The 19975-nt window shown below is 45.6% G+C and overlaps 3 protein-coding genes and 1 pseudogene across 3 annotated transcripts; 3 read left to right on the plus strand and 1 right to left on the minus strand.

Moving 5' to 3' along the window:
* The first annotated feature begins 80 nt into the window (after positions 1–80).
* Positions 81–3349, plus strand: LOC100827525 (annotated as a pseudogene).
* A 2181-nt stretch (positions 3350–5530) lies between these two features.
* On the plus strand, positions 5531–7594 carry LOC100827825. Its single transcript, XM_003559528.3, has 2 exons — positions 5531–6247; positions 7234–7594. Exons 1-2 carry the CDS (start codon positions 5582–5584, stop codon positions 7318–7320), a joined length of 753 nt encoding a protein of 250 aa, XP_003559576.1. The 5' UTR covers positions 5531–5581; the 3' UTR covers positions 7321–7594.
* A 641-nt stretch (positions 7595–8235) lies between these two features.
* LOC104581982 (60S ribosomal protein L22-like) lies at positions 8236–9562 on the minus strand. Its single transcript, XM_010231206.1, has 2 exons — positions 9213–9562; positions 8236–8272 (listed from the first exon to the last, which is right to left on the minus strand). Exons 1-2 carry the CDS (start codon positions 9560–9562, stop codon positions 8236–8238), a joined length of 387 nt encoding a protein of 128 aa, XP_010229508.1.
* A 273-nt stretch (positions 9563–9835) lies between these two features.
* Positions 9836–15771, plus strand: LOC100828135 (protein argonaute 12). Its single transcript, XM_014903402.1, has 22 exons — positions 9836–10138; positions 10803–10993; positions 11079–11225; positions 11366–11496; positions 11625–11734; positions 11852–11958; positions 12061–12193; positions 12327–12443; positions 12578–12685; positions 12784–12855; positions 13033–13150; positions 13234–13413; positions 13535–13656; positions 13735–13872; positions 14273–14415; positions 14485–14547; positions 14623–14686; positions 14789–14924; positions 15040–15113; positions 15244–15338; positions 15449–15480; positions 15602–15771. Exons 1-22 carry the CDS (start codon positions 9836–9838, stop codon positions 15769–15771), a joined length of 2754 nt encoding a protein of 917 aa, XP_014758888.1.
* Positions 15772–19975: the final 4204 nt, after the last annotated feature.

Here is a 19975-nt window from a genome sequence, read left to right on the forward strand (position 1 = left end):
CATCCAGCGCGCCCATGCTGCCATGCATCATCTATTAATTCATCTCCTCTGCTTTTCATAACCTTGTCCAGCGAGGGCGAGCAGCGAGCCACCAGCTTCTTAATGTAAAATGTTGGCAACAACGGCACCATCCCCACGCGCCATGCGGCCCATGCGCAGCCTCCTCTCTCTTCTCCTTCTCCTAGTCGTCGCAGCCAACGCCGACGACCTGATCCTAGGAGACTGCCCGAGCAACACGAACTACACCCTTGGTGGCGTCTTCCACGCCAACCTCGACGCCCTGCTCTCCTCCCTACCCGCCGCGACGGCCGCGGCGGACGGATTCTCGAAGAATACCACCGGCGCGGCGGCGCCGGACAAGGCGTACGGGCTCGCGCAGTGCCGCGCCGACGTCAACGCATCCGACTGCCGCACGTGCCTCGACGCCTCGGTGCGGGACATGGCCAGCAAGTGCCCCGGCCTGAAAGACGCCACGCGAATCTACGAAAAATGCCTACTGAGGCACGACAACGCGAGCTTTTTCGGCGTCCTCGACACGTCGTTGCATGTCTACATGAACAGCTACGTGAACGCCACACAGCGGGAGCGGTTCACGCTGTTGCTGGGCACGCTGATGAACAACCTGACTCACAGGGCGGCTTACGCGTCTCCACGGATGTTCGCGGTCGGCATGACCAGCCTCGGGCCATTAGTGACTATCTATGGCATGGCGGAGTGCATCCGCGACCTCCCCGCTGATGACTGCAACAGCTGCCTCGTAGACGCCGTCTCCAGAATTCCCAGCTGCTGCGATGGGAAGCAGGGCGGCCGGGTCATCTTCCGGAGCTGCTCCGTCCGGTTCGAGGGGTACCCTTTTTACGACGTCCAGGCCGCTGAGGCGGCGATGTTGTCGCCACCACCAGCAGGCAGCGGCAGAGTTGACGGCAGCGACAATTCCGCCCCAACAAGCACCGGTGAGTTCTTCACCCTCGGTCCCTCAGACCCTCACGCGCTTGTTGTAATCAAACTTGCACTTCTCCTGTTGACCGCTTGCGTAAGTTGCGTTCGCTCTCACGCACTTGTTGTAATCACAATCACACTTCTTCTGTTGACTGCTTGCGTAAGTTACGTTAACATATCTCCACTCCAGTCCCAATCCTAAACAGTTTTTTGTCCTCTTTTAATGTGGCGTTTTTCATGGACAAATAACACCAGAATTGGCACCATACTTTTACTAATTTGCGAAGACAATGACTGAAGTGGAACAGAAAACTATTCTTAAATGAGACTATTCTTAGTCGTTTCTGACAAGTGAAGAGCGTTCACCATTCGTGCAGGAAGCAGTGGCATAGTCAGAACAGCTCTTAGCGTCTCAATTCCTGTTGCTGCGGTGGTGTTGGTGCTACTGGTCACTGCGTTCTGCCTCCTCTCTAAGAGGAACCGGAAACCGCACAAGCATGTGCCGATTGCAACCGCAGGTAAATTCATGTTTCTATTGTTGCTTCATCTCTCTGACAAAAAAACAGTTAGGACATACAGTAACTTCCAGGTCAAAACTCACAATTTTATTGTGAACAGATAATGTAAATGGAGACGAAATGATGAGTTTAGAATCTCTCTTGTATGATTTGAATACTCTACGAGCTGCCACTGACAACTTCTCGGAAGACAATAAGCTTGGAGAAGGCGGATTTGGGCCGGTGTACAAAGTAATACTGAAACCTGAAAATTATTTTGAGCACTCTGCATTATGAATGGAAATTACTCGGAGAAAATTACATCGCTAACCGTCAGAGTATCAATTACAATGTTCTTTAGGGCATAACGTAGGATGGGCATGAGATTGCAGTGAAGAGGTTGTCGACGACCTCACAACAAGGGCATCTAGAGATGAAGAACGAGGTGCTCTTCCTTGCAAAGCTTCAGCACAAGAATCTAGTGCGTCTGTTAGGTTGCTGCATTGAAGAGGATGAGAAGCTCCTTGTTTACGAGTTCCTTAGCAACAAAAGCCTCGACAAGATTCTATTTGGTATGTGTAACGTACTAGCTAACTACATGATTCAGATATTAGTAGCAGTATCGAACTGCCATGCATTCAGTCTCGTGTGTCAGCACTCATCAACTATCATGCAGACCCTGGAAGGCAGCAAGAGCTCAGCTGGGCTAACAGACACAAAATCATCCAAGGGATCGGCCGTGGTCTTCTTTATCTTCATGAAGACTCCAGGTTGACGATCATTCATCGAGACCTCAAGGCGAGCAACATCTTGTTAGACCCTGACATAAACCCTAAGATCTCTGATTTCGGCCTCGCAAAGTTATTTACAATGGATGAAAGTGTGGGAAACACAAGCCGCATCGCCGGAACATAGTGAGTTTTGCTTTTGCTGCCTCTGACTCCGAGTTCCTCGGCAACATTAAAATTAGTGTCCACTTGAACTTAGCTTCACGTATATATACCTTTGAATCCAGTGGATACATGGCACCGGAGTACGCCTTTCACGGCACATTCTCGGCCAAGTCAGACGTGTTCAGCTACGGCGTCCTTGTTCTAGAGGTCGTGACGGGCCGTCGAAACGCTTACCGCCAAGATTCTGAAGATCTTGTATCCTCTGTAAGTTCTTATTTCCCTACCAATTCAGACGATCTGCAACAAAGAATGCATGAGTAAGATGCAAATAATGAACAGGTGTGGAGGCACTGGAGCCGTGGGAACATGTCGGGGTTGCTGGAGAGCTGCTCCGCCGACGGGCTCCGGCCGCAGGAGATGCTGCGGTGTATCCACGTAGGGCTGCTCTGCGTCCAGGAGGACGCACACCTTCGGCCAGGCATGGCGGCCGTCGTCGTCATGCTGAACAGCCGTTCGATAACGCTACCGGCGCCGACAGCGCCTGCCTTCATTGTGCCGAGCCGTTTGGTGGCTAGAACCAAAGTTGTTCGTGCGCCATCAATAAATGATGCTTCTGTTTCTGATTTGGAGCCCCGGTGATGGCTTGGAATTGCGGCACTTCCCTACTCTTGCTCTACTGTGTTTGCTGATACGAATAGGATAACGGCTGTACGCTGAGGCTGAATTATAATCCGTTTCGAAAGGAAAAATTCTCATGCTGGCTGCCATTTGTTCATTTCCATCGCACCTGGCAAGTTGTAGTTGGCAATACTCCACTTCTCTCTGCGTTAGGATTCGTCTTTTTAAAAATTTGGACAGACAGTTGTCTATTTTTTAAAACTTCAAGCAAGCAAAGCTAGCATGCTCTATTTTATTGTAACTTCGGATAATCTATATGTAATTATCTTTTGTGTGTTACTACTTTTATGTACTCCGTATAACATTTTTCCTTGTGGGAATAAGAAATAAGAAGAAGAAAAATGTGCGTGTGCTATATTTTCGTCTATGTGCTTTAGACAGAACTTTTTTTTAATTATATAATGGGTGCAGTTTTTTGTAGAAATTATAAAAATCGAATATCAGCAAACAAGCTGCTTCCAATGATTGACTTGGACTATTTGGAAGTTTTGCGAAGAGAAAAGAGAAAAATACTTTTTTCGTCCCTCAACTTGTCGGAAAGTCCGCTTTTCATCCCTCGAAAAAATTTCGTTATTTTTTCGTCCCTCAATTTTCAAAACCGGACACTTTTAGTCCCTCAATCCATCCAAAGTGGTTTTTCTAGTCACGTGTCTGGTTTTCGCATAGTTTCTTCACTTATTTATTTTTTCAATCAAGATATGGATGATGCAGATGGAGGAGAAGTACAACCAGTGCTTGGACGAGATCCAGAGCGACGACGGCCAATTTCAACAGCTTCGGCGGTCACGGGATTAAGTGCAAAACCAGACACGTGGCTAGACAAACCGCTTCGGATAGCATTAAGGACTAAAAGTGTCCGGTTTTGAAAGTTGAGGGATTTAAAAAGTACGAATTGTTTTTGAGAGACGAGAAATGAACTTTCCGACAAGTTGAGGGACGAAAAAAGTAGTCTCTAAAGTATATTTTTGGTACCTCAATTGACAGCAAAATGTAAAAATGGTCTCTCAACTCAAATCGTTATCACTCAATCGGCAAAACCATATACTTTTGGTTCTCATCCAAGTTTGAACAATTTTGCCATACCTATTCGTGCCATGTCACCCTTGTTTCTGGCTCATCTTTTTTTTTAATCTTATTGTTTTAGTCCTTCCGTCTGTTTGGCCATGTATGAAATGTTTGACTTCTTTGATTTTCTTTGACCGTTGCTTTATAGGCTTGACCATGTCCGGTTGACACTTTGACCGGGGTTGAACTTTGTTTTGACTTGGTTGTTGGCATGTATTGTACTCCCTCCGTCCATAGATCAATGTACTTCTAGGTTTTGTCCTAAGTAAAAAAATATTAAAGGTTGACCGGCTATATAGAAAAACGTAACAATATTTATGGCACTAAATTAGTATCACTAGAACCATTAGGATGTACTTTAATAATATACCGATTTGATGTCATGTGTGTTGCTTGTCAAACTGCAGCACTAAATTAGTTCAACTAACTTGTCAAATTTAAAAATGCTTAACTTAGAACAAAATCTAAAAGTATGCTTATTTGTGGACACGGAAGTAGGATTTGAAGCCTGATGCACACAAGAGATTTATTTTACTACAACAGCAAGTTGTTTATTTTACTACAACAGCAAGTTGTTTGCATTCTAGCCCTTCTTCCTAACCTTCTGGCTATTTTTTTAATCAATGATGCACCTGCTGGCCATTGGGTTGCATTTTGGAAAAAAAGGAGCGAAGTTTGCTCCCCGGTCTTCCGGCGCGACGGGGTTGCTATTCGCACAGAACTAAAGTTGCAACGACTACAGAACTAAAGTTGCCATCCCACGGGATTAAACGTTTGCTTCCTAGCATTCTGGCGCGACGGGATAAAGTGGCCATTCGCACGAAACTAATGTCGCCACGCTCACACAGACCAAGTTGACACCCACAGAACTAAAGTTGACACACCACATAACTAAAGTTGTCACACCCACAAGACACGTGGCACAATCTCAGGCATAGTCTTCTCAATCGGATGACTAGCAGATCGTTCGCTCCGAGTGACTAAAAAGCGAACGTTCGCTCAATAAAAATTCCGAAAAACAAGTTGTTTGCATTGATTTTTAATATTTTTTATTAAGTTCTGGACTAATTAAACTGTTTGTAACCGATATTAGGGAGTTGTTTCTGAGCAATCCGAGGGAGATCTTCCGCCGTAGCCTAGATCGTCCATCAGGAGATTACCGCAGTCCAATGGTTGGAGGAAACTTCTTTTCTTTTGTCCGGAAATAGAGGACGATATCGTAACCTGCTGGAAGCAAAATCTTAGGGATACGCACAATCAGTTTAGCAAGGAAACAACTGATCGCGATTACCACTCGAGATGGCATTCGTGCATCGGCATCCGTTTTGCTTCCGCCGTAATAATCGCGCAGGCACGTCGTCCATCACGTACTTGTCCTGTGGAGAGGTGCGCGCGTGCATATATATAGATCGAATCGACCACGCCCATTTCTCCCTTCCTTGAGAACATAGCAGAACATTCATAGCAGCACCGTAGAATAGAAGTATCCAGTATCCACCGCCGCTCGAAATGACGGGGAGCACCACCGCAGCCACGACCACCCCGACGAGGACGCTGAGCATGAAGCTCCTGGTGGACACGAAGGCGCGGCGCGTGCTGTTCGCGGAGGCCGGCAAGGACGGGGTGGACTTCCTCTTCTCCCTCCTGGCCCTGCCCATCGGCACGGCCGTCAAGCTGCTCGGCGCGGGCTCCATGGTGGGCGCCGCGGGGAACCTCTACGACAGCGTGGAGAAGCTCGACGACACCCACGTCCAGCCCGGCGCGGCCAAGGGCGCGCTGCTCCGGCCCGCCATGGCTCCCTCGCCGGCGGACGACTCCAACAGCGCCCTCCTCGGCCTGCCGGTCTGGACGCCGCCGTCCAAGAGGTTCTACAGGTGCTCTCACAACTCCTACTCCACTTGTCGCAACTACGTGACGGATACGTACGGCACCAAGTGTCCGGGATGTTCCAATGCGATGACTTCCGAAGCCAACTTTGCGCCGGCGGCGTCTGCCCAGGCCGGCCCCCAGCTGCCGCAGAACGGCTTCGTGAGGGGCGTCGTCACCTACACGGTGATGGACAGCCTCGCGGTCTCGCCCATGTCCGCCATATCCAGCATCACGCTGCTCAACACCTTCGCGGTCACGGACCTCAGCGCGCTCCAGGAGAAGGCCGTGCAGATCGGCTACAAGGAGGTGAGCAATCGATCGATCTGCTTGTTCTTCAATCGGGTTTTTTTTCAGGAGTGTACAGTTTGGTTATATACGTGCAGCCTAATTTTATTTCACGAATTTGGTGATCGATTTTTCTAATGCTCACACACACCTCGAAGTTCTTAAATAATCAGCAAGTGAGGAGATTAAAACGTACTAGTCCGCACATGACTAAAAAATTGACAAACCAATTTTTACCTTGTTTTTTTTTCTCTAAAAATGGCTTTCGTCCAACTTTATTACTACGTACAAATCTTACCATGTTTAATGGTGCTACATAAGGTACCAACAGAATGCATTAACAATACACAGTACATGGACACCCAGAAGTTATCCTGCATTTTCTTTAAACCAAATCGACATTGAGACTCTTTTACACATGGCAAATCGAACACGTACGTGTTATTATCTACCTGCCTGAGAGCATTGGCAGGTCTAGAATTTATAGAATGTAGACGCAGTGGGTGCAAATAGCACTAATTATATCAATTTATATACTTAAAAACACATAAAACTTGAAACGTTATATAGGGATTGCCAAATTCTCTGCGTGCAGCTATCACACACACACCCTGTAAGGCCGTGTTTGTCACAACTGTTTTTATAGTGTTTTCTAGTGTATTATCCATTTCAAATTGGAAACACTATGACACCGCCAAATGGTTGTGGGGATTATTCCTAGTTTGATCCAGAAAAGACCGCATTTTTGTACCAATTGAAAACAATTTTCATACTAGTGTTAAAAAAACACTAGCGTTTTAGGTTGGAAGGGTTTTTTGAGAGTTTTGAGTAAACAGTCAAAACCCTCAAATACGAAAACACTGGTGACTAAAAAAATACAGTAATGATAAATAAGGCCTACCATGGATCTTGCCTGAGGAGTTAGAACTAATGGTACTAGGAAAAAAATATAGATTAATATTTCATAAAATTGACTCTCGGTTATTATTTGAATTATTTATTTGCAGGGTTTGGAGAATTTGAAGGCTTCACTGCAGTCCAAGACAGTTCTCACAGATGTTTTCCTCTGCAAGAAAAAAGAAGAAGTCCTCTAGCCACGCTTGAGATCCAGCCGGCGGATTACTTTTTACCCTCAAAGAAAAAAAGATCCAGCCGGCATAGACGGCTGAGGTCGATATCAAGTTCAGTCAATACTTAGGTTGGTTTGGTCCTTAATTAATTACCTACGGGAAAGGTCTGCATGCTGGATGTATACAATTACCGTCTTTAAGCTTTTGTTTAGTGATGTTTGGTTATGACAGCTAAATGTATGGATCTTCCGCTAAAAAAACACTGAATTATGAATCAGGAAGCTAGCAGGGATGTGATAATTATATTCGACTGTCTATCTATATGGTACTTTTGCTATCAATGTTGGCGGAAGCAGTGTTGCATTATTATTTTTCTCGTCGGATGTACTAATTAGCTTGCGATCGATTAGTTTGGTTTCGTAGATTGAGTTGCATGTGACTCCTAAAAATCACATTGATATCTTTTCTGCTTATAAAATTTGGGGATGGTGGTCGTCAATTCACTTTTTTTTTAGAAAAAAATTGTCATCCTGACAAGTAGATTGCACAAATTCATGAGTTAAAACTTCAGGTCATAATCATCCTTTGCATAGCCTCTACTACTGACTTTTCTCTCCAATCTCCATGAGTTTGGGTTCAGAGTTCAAATTCAGCAAAAGTCTATCATGCATCAAGCTTTATGGCATTGGTTCGTAAGGTGACTATCATGTTCTTGAGTTGTAATTTTTTTTTTGATGATTCCGTAGCAAAGCATGGGCACAAAGCTAGTTCTCTTTTACATTTCTAGGGAATTAAACATTTCAACTTCATGGAAACAAGATGTTCCAGAAGTGAGGGGATCTCTCTCTTTGTCGCTCCTGCCTTTTAATCTGTCAATTCCTTTAAAATTGTCTCAAGAACACTACGCCCTCTTTCCTCTTTTCCTAAATGCAAGAAGTCCTAACTTTGTTTCAAGTCAAACTTCTTGAATTGTGACCTAGTTTGTAGAAACTATCAGGATTTAAAATATCAAATAAGTGTATTATGAAAAATATATACCATGATGGATTCAGCAAAACTAATTTAGAATCGTAAATGTTGGTAGATTTTTTTATAAATTTGGTCAAAGTCTAAAATGTTTAACTTGAAACAAAGTTAGAAATTCTTACATTTTGGAACGGACGGAGTGTGCCATCATTTTCGAAAAAAAGACAGTTCCTCTGCTTTAATCTTGATCAATGAATTGATTTATTTTTTATTTGGGGCTAGCTCGCGTTGCGTGCATCATCTGTTCCTGCGTGACAAAACCCTTTCGTTCTACGCTTGCGTGCGAAGAAGGGATGGATGCATGTCACGTCCTCCACCGGGCGTGTCTTGTACTGCATGGCACGTACGCGGGAGCAGAGCGAAATTGCAGCAATGCACCAAGCATACTGCCGTGTGTCCCGGTGGAAATCTCGATGGCTGGCAACGCTGAGACGCAATGCCATCATTGCGTCTAGTCTGCTCCGTAATGCCGATTAGACGTTACGAGCGGTCTCCCGAGTGACCGTGGCCGGCGGCTGCAAAGATTGGTTTGCACCGAGTTTCGGGCCGCGTATCCCCGAATTGTGGCCAAAGCAATCATGCCGCTGCCTCCTTAGCTAGGGAGACCCACTGGACAGGCTCTTGTTCGTCGACGTGGTTTGGGCCGGCCGCCTGGACAAGTGGACAGCTGCCGCTTGGGGAGGCGGCGGGTCGAGACCAGAGGGCAAAAGGAGAAGAACGCGACGAGTCTCTCCACGATCGTGCTCCTCCCACGGCCCCGTTTCACCCGCGGATCGAAGCGTTCGTCCGTGGGTCCACATGTCAGTTGGGGAGAGTAAAACCCTCCGCCTTTCCCCGATGCATCCGCGACCTGATCTCCTATAGCCCCTCTATATATATATTCCACACACCTCGACGCCTCCGCTTCAGCTGCAAGTAGTACGAGGCTTCCTGCTCTCGCTCTAAAGCTGCGATCTTGCAAATGTCTTCGCGCGGCGGCGGTCGTGGAGGAGGCGGCAGGCGCGGCGGCCACTGCCGCGGTGGCGAGTCCTCGGGCGGGCAGCACGAAGGAGGCCGCGGGCGCGGAGGCGGGGGTGGCCGAGGGCGGGGCAGAGGCGGCCCTGAGCCCGGGGCCGAGCTTTTCGGTGGACACGCCGACGCGACGCGCGGCCGCGGCCGAGGCGGCGAGCAGGGGGGCTATGCCGGACGTGGAGGAGACGGCCGCGGGCGCGGTCGAGGCGGCGAACAAGGGGGAGGACATGGCGGACGTGGAGGAAACGGCCTAGGGCGCGGCCGAGGCGGCGAGCAGGGTGCCTAAGGCGGAGGACGTGGAGGAGACGGCCAAGGGCGCGGCCGTGGCCGTGGCGACGACGCGGCGAGAGGCCGAGGCGCCGGCAGTGGTGGCCGTGTCCCGGCACCGCAAGCACCCGTGGCTGGCGCCGGGCGAGGAGGCGTGGCCACGGGCGGGGAGCACCAGGCCCAGCGAGACGTGCAGTGCGGCGCCACTGGGCTCGCTCGGCACGGCGGGCAAGTGATGGCGCCGGCGGAGGTGCTGGGCGCCGAGGTGGGGCGCAAGATGGTGCTGCAGCAGGCGGAAGCGGGCCAGCAGCGTCCATCGTCGTCATCGGCCGCCGTTGCGAAAGTGGAGGCGGAAAGTAAGGGAAAGGTGGATCAGGTGGTCGTGGCGGCAGCGGCACCTCGGATGCTGCCGCCTTTGTCGAGCAAGGCAGAGAAGTTCCCGGCGCGGCCGGGGTTTGGGACCGTTGGGAAGAGGTGCCGAGTTCGCGCCAACCATTTTCTGGTGCAGGTCGCAGAGAAGGAGATCTACCATTACGATGTACGTATATATATCTCGGTATATGTTCGATCTGTGCTTCCGTGTGTTCCATATGTATATTGGCGCTTAGCAAAACTCTTAATTTCGCATGAAATTAGACCAGATCGAGTACGTGGATCTCAAAGAAAATCCAGGTACCAGAAAATATTACAGTATTTAACAAAAAATCAGGCAACTTTACAAATAGCAGATCCGACGTTTTATCTTATCTTAATCTTTGCTACGAAGTCCCTTAAAAATCAGCCAATCAGCCGACACTAAACTTTGTTAAGTAATGTACTACCTCCGTTCCTAAATGTAAGAAATTTCAGGTTTGTCCTAAGTCAAACTTCTTCAGGTTTGACCAAGTTTTTAAAAAATCTACCACTCCGTAATATAATTAATTAACATCTTTAATATCAAATGAGAATAGTACGAAAATATATATGATGACAGATTTAATAAAACTAACTTGAAGTTTTAGATGTTGATAGATTTTTCTATAAATTTATAAATTTGGTCAAACACGAGGAAGTTTGACTTGCTACTTCCACTTGCTCGTTCGGTACTTTGTGGATGACTTCTACAAGCTAGCAGCATATGATCATGTAAAGATTCATCTGCCACTAAACAGTAAGCATACACACGCTATTTATAATTTGTATCTTTCGAACTGTTGGTGCAGGTGGTGATTAATCCGGAAACTAGGTCTCGCGAACGAAACAGATTGATAATCAATGAACTTGTTAGATTGCACAAACAATACTTGGATGGCAGACTACCTGTTTATGATGGTAGAAAGAGCATCTATACTGCTGGTGCCCTCCCATTCACGAACAAAGAATTTGTCGTGAAACTTGCGAAAGCGAACCAACGGTATGATGAAAATGTTTCACCTCTCCTTTATGCCATAACTTTATGTGTTCATATAATGGCTTCATATAGTACTGGCCTTGTGTAGGGAGGAGGAATACAAGGTGACAATAAAGCACGCTTCAAATCTAGATCTGTACAGTCTTCGGCAGTTCTTGGCTGGTAGGCAGAGGGAGTTGCCGCAGGACACTATCCAGGCGCTTGACATTGCTCTTAGAGAATGCCCCACCACAAAGTAATCAATCAAATTTGATATTTACTTTATGGAGTAGGAAAAGTTCATTATCTTAATTTTCCTTTGCTGATTCCATAAATTATCAACCAGAAATTTCGTTGATGTAAATATTATTTTCTAACGTAATAAACTTGAAACAGGTATGTATCTATCTCAAGATCATTTTTCTCTCAGTATGGACATGGTGGTGACATTGGCAACGGTGCGGAATGCTGGAGGGGGTATTACCAAAGTCTCCGCCCCACACAGATGGGATTGTCACTAAATATTGGTATGATTGTGTCTAGAAATCTTTTCCAAAATGTAAAACTTTGTGTTTCACAATTTGTTTTCTTTATTTCATTTTTGAAATAAATCATATCATTAATATATATTTTGTTATTGGATTTTATTTTCCAGATATATTGGCAACAGCATTTTACAAGGCCCAGCCAGTGATGGCTTTTGCAGTTGAATATCTGAATATGCGAGATGCTTCAAGGCCCTTATCTGATCAGGATCGTCTTAAGGTATGAACTGTCATAGTGATTTTCTCTCCTAGAATATTCATAGTGATTTGTTCCCGTTGAAAATTCTTTTTTTTTATTATCTAAAGTAACGGTTGCATTTTCTTTTCTGCTTCATAGCTGAAGAAAGCTCTTAGAGGTGTCCGGGTTGTGGCCACTCATCGGAAAGATAAAACCATACGTTACAAGATCAGTGGGATACCAGCAGCTCCATTGAAGGAATTAATGTATCTATTCTCTCTTCTATACTTTGTTCGTTTATGAACTTTCTTTACATTTCATGTAGGCATACTATACTGTTAAAAAACTGCATTTATTTGCTATTACAGGTTTGATCAAGATGGGGTGCGCATATCAGTTGTCCAGTACTTCAAGCAGCAATACAATTACTCTTTGAAATATACTAACTGGCCATGCCTTCAAGCTGGCAGTGATAGCCGACCAATATATTTGCCTATGGAGGTATGACTCTTTATCTGGCTTTGATATTTGCAAGGCTGCAAAATGTATTAAGGATTGATCTTTCTGTGACACATTAATTTTGGTCTTTTGTCTTGGTAGTGAATTCATTAGCATGTACATATGTTTTCTTAAGGTTTGCAGCATCGTCGAGGGACAACGGTATTCTAGAAAGCTGAATGAACGCCAAGTTACAGGCATACTGAGGATGGCGTGTGAAAGACCCGCTCAAAGGGAGAGCAGTGTTCTAGAGGTAAATTTTAGCTGTTGTTATTTACGTAGTATTTAGTATAGCTCAAGCATTTATGCTTTGTATTACTCGCATCTCAAAATATCTGTATTTATTCATTTGAAGATTATAATCTGACCTTTTTCTCATCTTCTCAGATTGTCAATAGGAATAATTATGGCAATGACCACTACTCAAAAGAATTTGGCATGAATGTGATGAACCAACTTACCTTGGTTGATGCGCGTGTACTTCCTGCCCCAAGGGTAACCGCTCTTTCAAACAAAATTAAGGAATTTGTTACTTGTTTACTTACTGAACTCTTCATTCAGTTGACTCTTGTATGTATTTCAACTGTTATTAGCTAAAATATCACGACTCTGGACGAGATAGAGTATGTAATCCTTCCCTAGGACAATGGAATATGATTAACAAGGTATTATCCTCTACCTTTTTAGCAACATTGACAATTCGCCACATGAATGTAGTAGCTATGAAACTTTGTTTTGGTCATTGATATAGGACAACGTGTACTCAAATGAAAATTAGACTCTTACATATGGCTGGTTATTTGTGTCGATGATTTTATATCTAAACGTTGTTTTTTTTACAGAGAATGGTCAATGGAGGATCCATGAACTATTGGGCGTGCATAACTTTTTCTTCTCGCCTGCACCCAAATGATATTGGCCTGTTTTGCCACGATTTGGCCCAGATATGCAATAACATTGGCATGGTAATTTACCTTCTGTTCTCCTGGAAGGAACCCATGTCACAAGCATACATACTGATCGACTGAATTTTACTATTCTAGCAAATGAATATGATATGAAACCATGCGTGGATATCACACAACCGCGCCGTCAGGAGAGTGTCGAGTCTGCAATCAGAAATATCCATAGGCATTCTTCACAAGTGCTTGCTGAGCAAGGTCTAACAGGGAAGCAACTTGAGTTATTAATCATCATATTACCTGATATTAGCGGTTCTTATGGTAAGCTCTTTAAATGGATTCTCAAGCTTATGTTTAATGATTTTTAGTTTCTTTGAAGTTTTAGCTTAAAGTTTCTACTCTAAAAAAAGTTTCAAGTTTCTGACATTTATTATATATGTAGGGAGGATAAAACGGCTTTGTGAAACTGAGCTTGGTCTAATGACTCAATGCTGCTTACCTAAGAATGTCCAAAAGGGTGGGAAACAGTATCTTGAAAATCTTTCCCTGAAGATCAACGTTAAGGTATGAATTACTAGCTACTCTAGAATCAGGTTCGAAGAACATGGTGACCACTGACCATTATTGGTGTTTTGTAATTAGACCGGGGGGAGCAATACGGTACTTGAAGATGCTTTGTACAAGAGGATACCACTTTTAACAGATGTGCCTACAATAGTTTTTGGAGCTGATGTGACCCACCCGTCTCCTGGAGAAGATGCGTCTCCATCTATTGCAGCGGTCTGTTCCCTCTTGCTGATCATGTTGCCATTGTCAATTTGCGATACTTCTGATGCCAAAAAAAAAGTCAGATGTGATAATGAATAGTACTGCTCTACTTCTGTTCCTCTTTTTTCCTTTTTATGAGGACGGCCAGTGTTGGGTTTTACGTTTTATTTTTAATGAATCATCGTTGTGGATAGGCTGGAAGAGAAATAAGTTCTTCGTTTTCAAAAACAAAATTGAGCAATGTCTGAACGTAAGGAGTGATATTATTAGAGAGTGCAGTTGTTTTAAGCAGCTATCTACATATTTATCACTTGATAGTTTCGGTTACTAGTTAATCCTCATATACCGTTTGTCATCTTGGCATGACGGCAGGATTGAATCTGGATTTAAAGCTCCTAGTTTCTCCTGTCAGGTAGTTGCATCCATGGATTGGCCAGAAGTGACAAAGTACAAATGTTTGGTCTCTTCACAAGGTCATAGGGAAGAAATCATAGCTGACCTTTTCTCAGAAGTGAAAGATCCACAGAACGGACTTGTTGCCGGTGGAATGATAAGGTAATACTATAAGATACAAAAGTGTGTGCATAGTTTTTGTTTTTGCAGTAATAACATTTAATATTGCAGGGAACTGCTTGTTTCATTCTACAAAGCAACCAAGTGCAAACCTAGCAGGATTATATTTTATAGGTTTGTGAAGCAAAGTTATTCTGTTTTAGAGGGAACTCTTTACCTCTGGTTAATACTGAATTCTTTGTTATGCAGAGATGGTGTTAGCGAGGGACAGTTTAGCCAAGTCTTGCTTTATGAAATGGACGCAATACGCAAGGTTATTTTCACCATATATAGCCACATTTCCATTTTCATGTGTTGCATCATTCCCTATATATGTATGTCAGATATATAATGTTCTCCATGTTCTTGTTTGCAGGCTTGTGCTACTCTGCAGGAGGGCTACCTCCCACCAGTTACATTTGTTGTTGTGCAAAAGAGGCATCACACTCGCCTATTTCCTGAAAATCATCGTGCACGAGATTTGACAGATAGAAGTGGAAATATCCTACCTGGTAAGTTTACTTGGTTAGGTAGTATAATATTGTTATGTCTTTGTAAATTTGAAGTATCAAGCTAAGCTTGATTATCTGAAGCAAGATTGAAGTATCGAGTGTTCTTTGTCCTCAGGAACTGTTGTTGACACAAAGATCTTCCATCCTACTGAGTTTGATTTTTACCTTTGTAGCCACGCTGGCATTCAGGTAACAGTGGACTCAACTTTTTGCTAAATCCAATCTCATCCTTTTAATGTAGTATGAAAAATCTGTAAGGATAACTAGTACACTAGTAACATGCCCAATTAAAGTTTCTTCCCTGTTTAACTTTGGACAGGGAACTAGCCGCCCTACACATTATCATGTTCTTCTTGACGAAAACGGTTTCAGCGCTGATGCTCTGCAAACCTTGACCTACAATCTTTGCTACACGTAAGCCGTGCTATCATTGTCCTCCCACAATGAATGATGCAGACACAGCACTCTTTCTTTACCATGTTATCTAACCGTTTTCTTCCCTTGTGGTGATCCCTTAATCGCAGGTATGCCCGGTGCACCCGTTCAGTATCAATAGGTATGTGTCAAATTAATCATAATATTCACATGTTGCCCCCCCCCCCCCCCCCCCCCTTCCCCCTCTGATGCTCGTGCAATCTGAAATTTTACTGATTTTGTTCTTTTGCACTGTATGACAGTTCCTCCAGCGTATTATGCACACCTGGGAGCCTTCCGTGCGCGTTACTACATGGAGGATGAGTTCTCTGACCAGGGTTCATCCTCCGCAGCAACTTCACAGCGGTCTGGGCTTGCAAAGCAGCTCCCGAAGATCAAGGACAATGTCAAAGAGTTCATGTTCTACTGCTGATGCTGATCCTAACTACAAGAATGGAAAACGTCAAGTAGCTCATGTGCTGTTTCTGATGGCAGATGTTTAACTCGCTAGAACTACAGCGTCTCAGAAGACGCCTTTTGCGGTCCATGAAACTTGATCAGGTTTATTAGGTCTTGCTGTGCTGTAGATTGACATGGCAAGCTTGTTTTGATTCGTCCTCTACAAACTTTCTGGGGGTACTTGTGGCGACACCTTATCACTAATGTTTTGGGCAACACTCGTATATGGAATTACTGCTAGATGTTGCTATTCCCTGTTGGGGAACTTGTTGTACTGTTGTTGTTATGGCTTTGCATGTGGACAGCTCACTTTTTCTCCGCCCGTTGCGAAAATGCAGCGATGACAAAGTGGACACGTGCCAGACCGAGCCAGGCTCGGCCCGAAGTGCCGACGAGCCGTTTTTGCCGGCTCGGTGAACTCGCGAGCTGGCAATCACAGCAGCAGTGGCCGCCAAGCATCGGCAGCAGCGAGCAGCACGACAAGCAGCAGCCGCACGCTAGCACAGCAAGCAGCACGGCGCGGGCGAGGCGGGAGGAACCGAGGGAGGACCTAGCTCTGGCAGCGGCGTGCTCGGGGAGTTGGGGAGAGGACCGAGACTGAACGAGTAAACGACCCGTTTCTTCGCCTCGCGTATGGGCTCTGTTCTTTTTTCTTTCTGGGCTGTGCTGCACTGTAGCACTTCAGGCCGCGAGCTCGCGCCGAGCCTGGCCCGAAGACGCAATGAGCCGTTTTGGTGGGCTCAGCTCGGGCAGAAGGGGACGCGGTCTCGGGCCGAGCCGGGCTAGCTCGCCATGGGCTCGGTCCAGGCGTCCAGCGCGCCGAGCCTGGCTCGATCGTCCACCCTGTCCAGTTAATCGCCAACTTAGTTTAAAGTGTCTCTTTTTTGAAACGAACTTAGTTTAAAGTGTTTACAGCTGACGTAATGTCTGAGTCATGGCTAGATCACGTATACTACACACCAGCACTAGCACACTATCGTCTTCATGCTAGTGTATTGTTATTCTAGATCCAGAAGTCAGAGCCGAGGACTACGTGCGTGGCTGCGAAGATTCGTCGATTATTTTCTCGCCGTCGTGTGAACCGTGAACGGAGACGCAGTGGTACGAAGAAACGCTGGTTCGCTTATCCGGCCCGAGGAAAACCGTCCGATGACGTTCCTGTGAGCCACTCATCTCTACGCAGCACCTCGGCCCTCCGGAACTAAGGGCTCGTTTGCTTTGCGGCCGAGAGCTGCCCTGCCAACAGTTGGCGTGCCAACACTCTCGAGGTTATCATTTGGTTCAGCGCCTTGAAATTGGCTTGCCCGCGTCAACTTCCTGAAAAGTCATCCGCGCTAGTTATGCTTTGTGCCCACGCGCAGGCGAAAAAGGGCGGCGGATTCGTTCGCCAATTTGTTGGCTCGCCAACGTCTTGGCGTGGTGGACGGGGCAAAAACCAAACGGGCCCTTATCCTTTTCACATACGGAGTAGTAGGTTTAGTGGGGAAGCAAGCATTGAGGGTTCATTTATGTGAGTCGTTCTGAAAGGTAAAAGGGCTGGAAATCCTTGTTTAGCGCCCTGGACTCAAAATCCAATTTGTGCGAGTGGTTTGAATCCACAACAGAACAATGAATGAATGAATGTGGGCGGTCCCCAGACGACAAGTGTGTGTCCAATTCTTCAACTTCCTCCGTCCAACAAAAAATGTCTCAAGTTTGACTAAATTTGAATGCTTCTATACACTAAATCATATCTAGATACATTCAAAATTTGAAAAATGTGTAAGATCTTTTGTTGGACGAAGGGAGCAGCAATTGTTGGCACGTAGCAGTTGGCCGACTATTTGTTCGAAGAAGATTCTGGGAGTTTACTGGATGAGTCGTCGGAGAAAGAGACGGCACGCGTTGCTGGCGATGACTCGGAAATGGCAGCTTGCTGCGTTGATTCCCGTTCTCCGGTGACGGATAGCGCGCGGCAGTCAGCAGCAAGCGTGCGTGCTGCGTCCATCATGCTGGCAAGGCGTCGACGTACAATAGTGAATCGAGTGCTGCATCTGCATGCTTGGCCAGGAAATTATTCGTTGCCAAGAAATTAAATTATTTGCCGGCCGTCGGCGAAATCCTCACGGAATCAAATATCACCATCAGTTTTATTTGCCCACGCTCGTGTGGATATCGCTGTTCCCGCAATGCAAGGAGTAAGAAGAAGAAGAGGCCGTGGGGATGGAGGAGACGAGACGCATGAGCGCTTATCCGGGACGTTGAAGTTGAAAGACGCTAGCGAGCTTGGTCCCTGGGGCGGCGTATCATACTGGTGCATTATTGGCAGGCAAAACGTAGCACACTGCGGTTGGCTGACTATTCGTTTGAAAATTCGAAATATTCTTGCCTGGTAGCGGCAGTCGGCACGGTGCCACGGCCTAATCTTCTTCCTTCTCTCTCTCTCTCTCTCTTTACCACCAAGGCAATCAATGCATCAATAATCCAAACAGTTAAAATAAATATTCAATATTAGTCAGGAGTCAGGACAAATAACGTCGTCCACGGTATCACAAAAATTATGAAGTTTGGAGGCTCATCTGGCCAAGAACATGCATGGGTCCAGTTACATACTGCATCGTGTCAAAACAAACAAGATAAATACAGCATAATTGGGAATTTCTAGCTCTGTGCTGGATTGCTGCAGCTGGGACCTGGGAGAAACTTACCGGTTGGGGTGAAGCTTGCTGCTTGAGAGTGTTCGATCAGTTGGTAATTTCGGACAAATTTCTCGAAAAGAAGATGGTAATTTTCGACAGTTTTGCGTACATTTTTTTCTTCGGAAAAGGAGGTCGAAACTTCTGCCTCGTACATTGCGTACATATACATAAAATTGCATGGACGAGCGATATGGACGTCAACGGCGATGTAAATGGTGCCGCCAAGCCTGCTTATCTAACTTCCTGCGGAGTATTTAGTTTTAGATTTTTCTCTTTTGCTGTCGAAGGCTGCTATGGGCAGGGCTATAAACGGGCTCTAACCCGTGCCCATTTACATCCCTAACGATCGATCACTTCTGCGGGAGTATATATATATTCTGTCTATGGCTAAGCGTGTGCATGGCAAGATTAATTGTTCTTCCAAATCGAGTCGATAGCAAACGAAGACATTAGCACGTGTGTCCACATCTTGTGGTTAAAACAAAAGGAAATGGGCCCTTTGGCCTGTTCCCGTGATGTCATTTGGGTTTTGCGTCCTGCTTCTTTGCACCAAGCTGGATGTTCGGACTTCGGGTTACCGTCATAAAACAGAGTATTAGCGAATAGAGTAACTAGTAGTCTTATTGTACTTTGTACCGTCAGGAAAAGGAAAAAAGGAGGTTGACAATCCATCCATGACTTGCGAGTAATAGACTGCTAGTCATGGTGAAAATTCAGCTCTAGCTGGGTTAGGAATTGTCGTTTGATTTTATTCCATTCTAGAAAGTTTTACTAATCGTGGCATGCAAAGAAAATGATGGTCTACATATTGGGATTGACCAGTCGATCGACCAGTCCAATTCAAGTTTGTACGCAATCATGTTCCAGTTAAAAAAAGATAACTAGTCATTTAAGCAAGACTAATTAAGATGACTCGGATAATGTTTGTAAGGTTTCTTGATTTAGATTATGGTAGAGTTCCGGGCCGAATATAAACATTCCACCTTCGCCATTGGTCCGGAATGTGAATATAAACCCAACCTAATTTAGTACTTCCTCCGACCCATATTATTTGTCTCAAATTTGTCCAAATATGGTTGTATCTATGTTTAAAAGCGTCTAGATATATGTAATATTTCTACAAGTAATTTCGGCCGGAGGGAGTTATTGTTTTGAGACAGAGAAGAGAGGTCACCATCCTATCCTATGGCATCTTGAAAAAAACCCTTAATTGATGACGCCCTTCCTATCTCCTCCTCCCATCGCCACGGGTGTCTCCTTGCACGGCGGATCTCGGCACCTGGGATGGTGGCCCAAAACACATGGCAATGACGACGTTTTTTGTTGGCACGGACTTCGCCAGGCAAAGGCGGCTGTAAGGTGTGCCGTGTTGGGTGGAAGGCGAGCAAGCTTCTCATGGAGGCTCGGCTGCTCGGGGGGTAGCATTGACATGAAGCTTCATGTTTGTGGCTGGTTGAGACAAGGGCATGGGCGATCTGAGCAGATGCGGTCAGCCTAGAA

This window comes from Brachypodium distachyon, chromosome 1 (genome assembly GCF_000005505.3).
Source record: "Brachypodium distachyon strain Bd21 chromosome 1, Brachypodium_distachyon_v3.0, whole genome shotgun sequence".
Lineage (NCBI taxonomy): Eukaryota > Viridiplantae > Streptophyta > Magnoliopsida > Poales > Poaceae > Brachypodium > Brachypodium distachyon.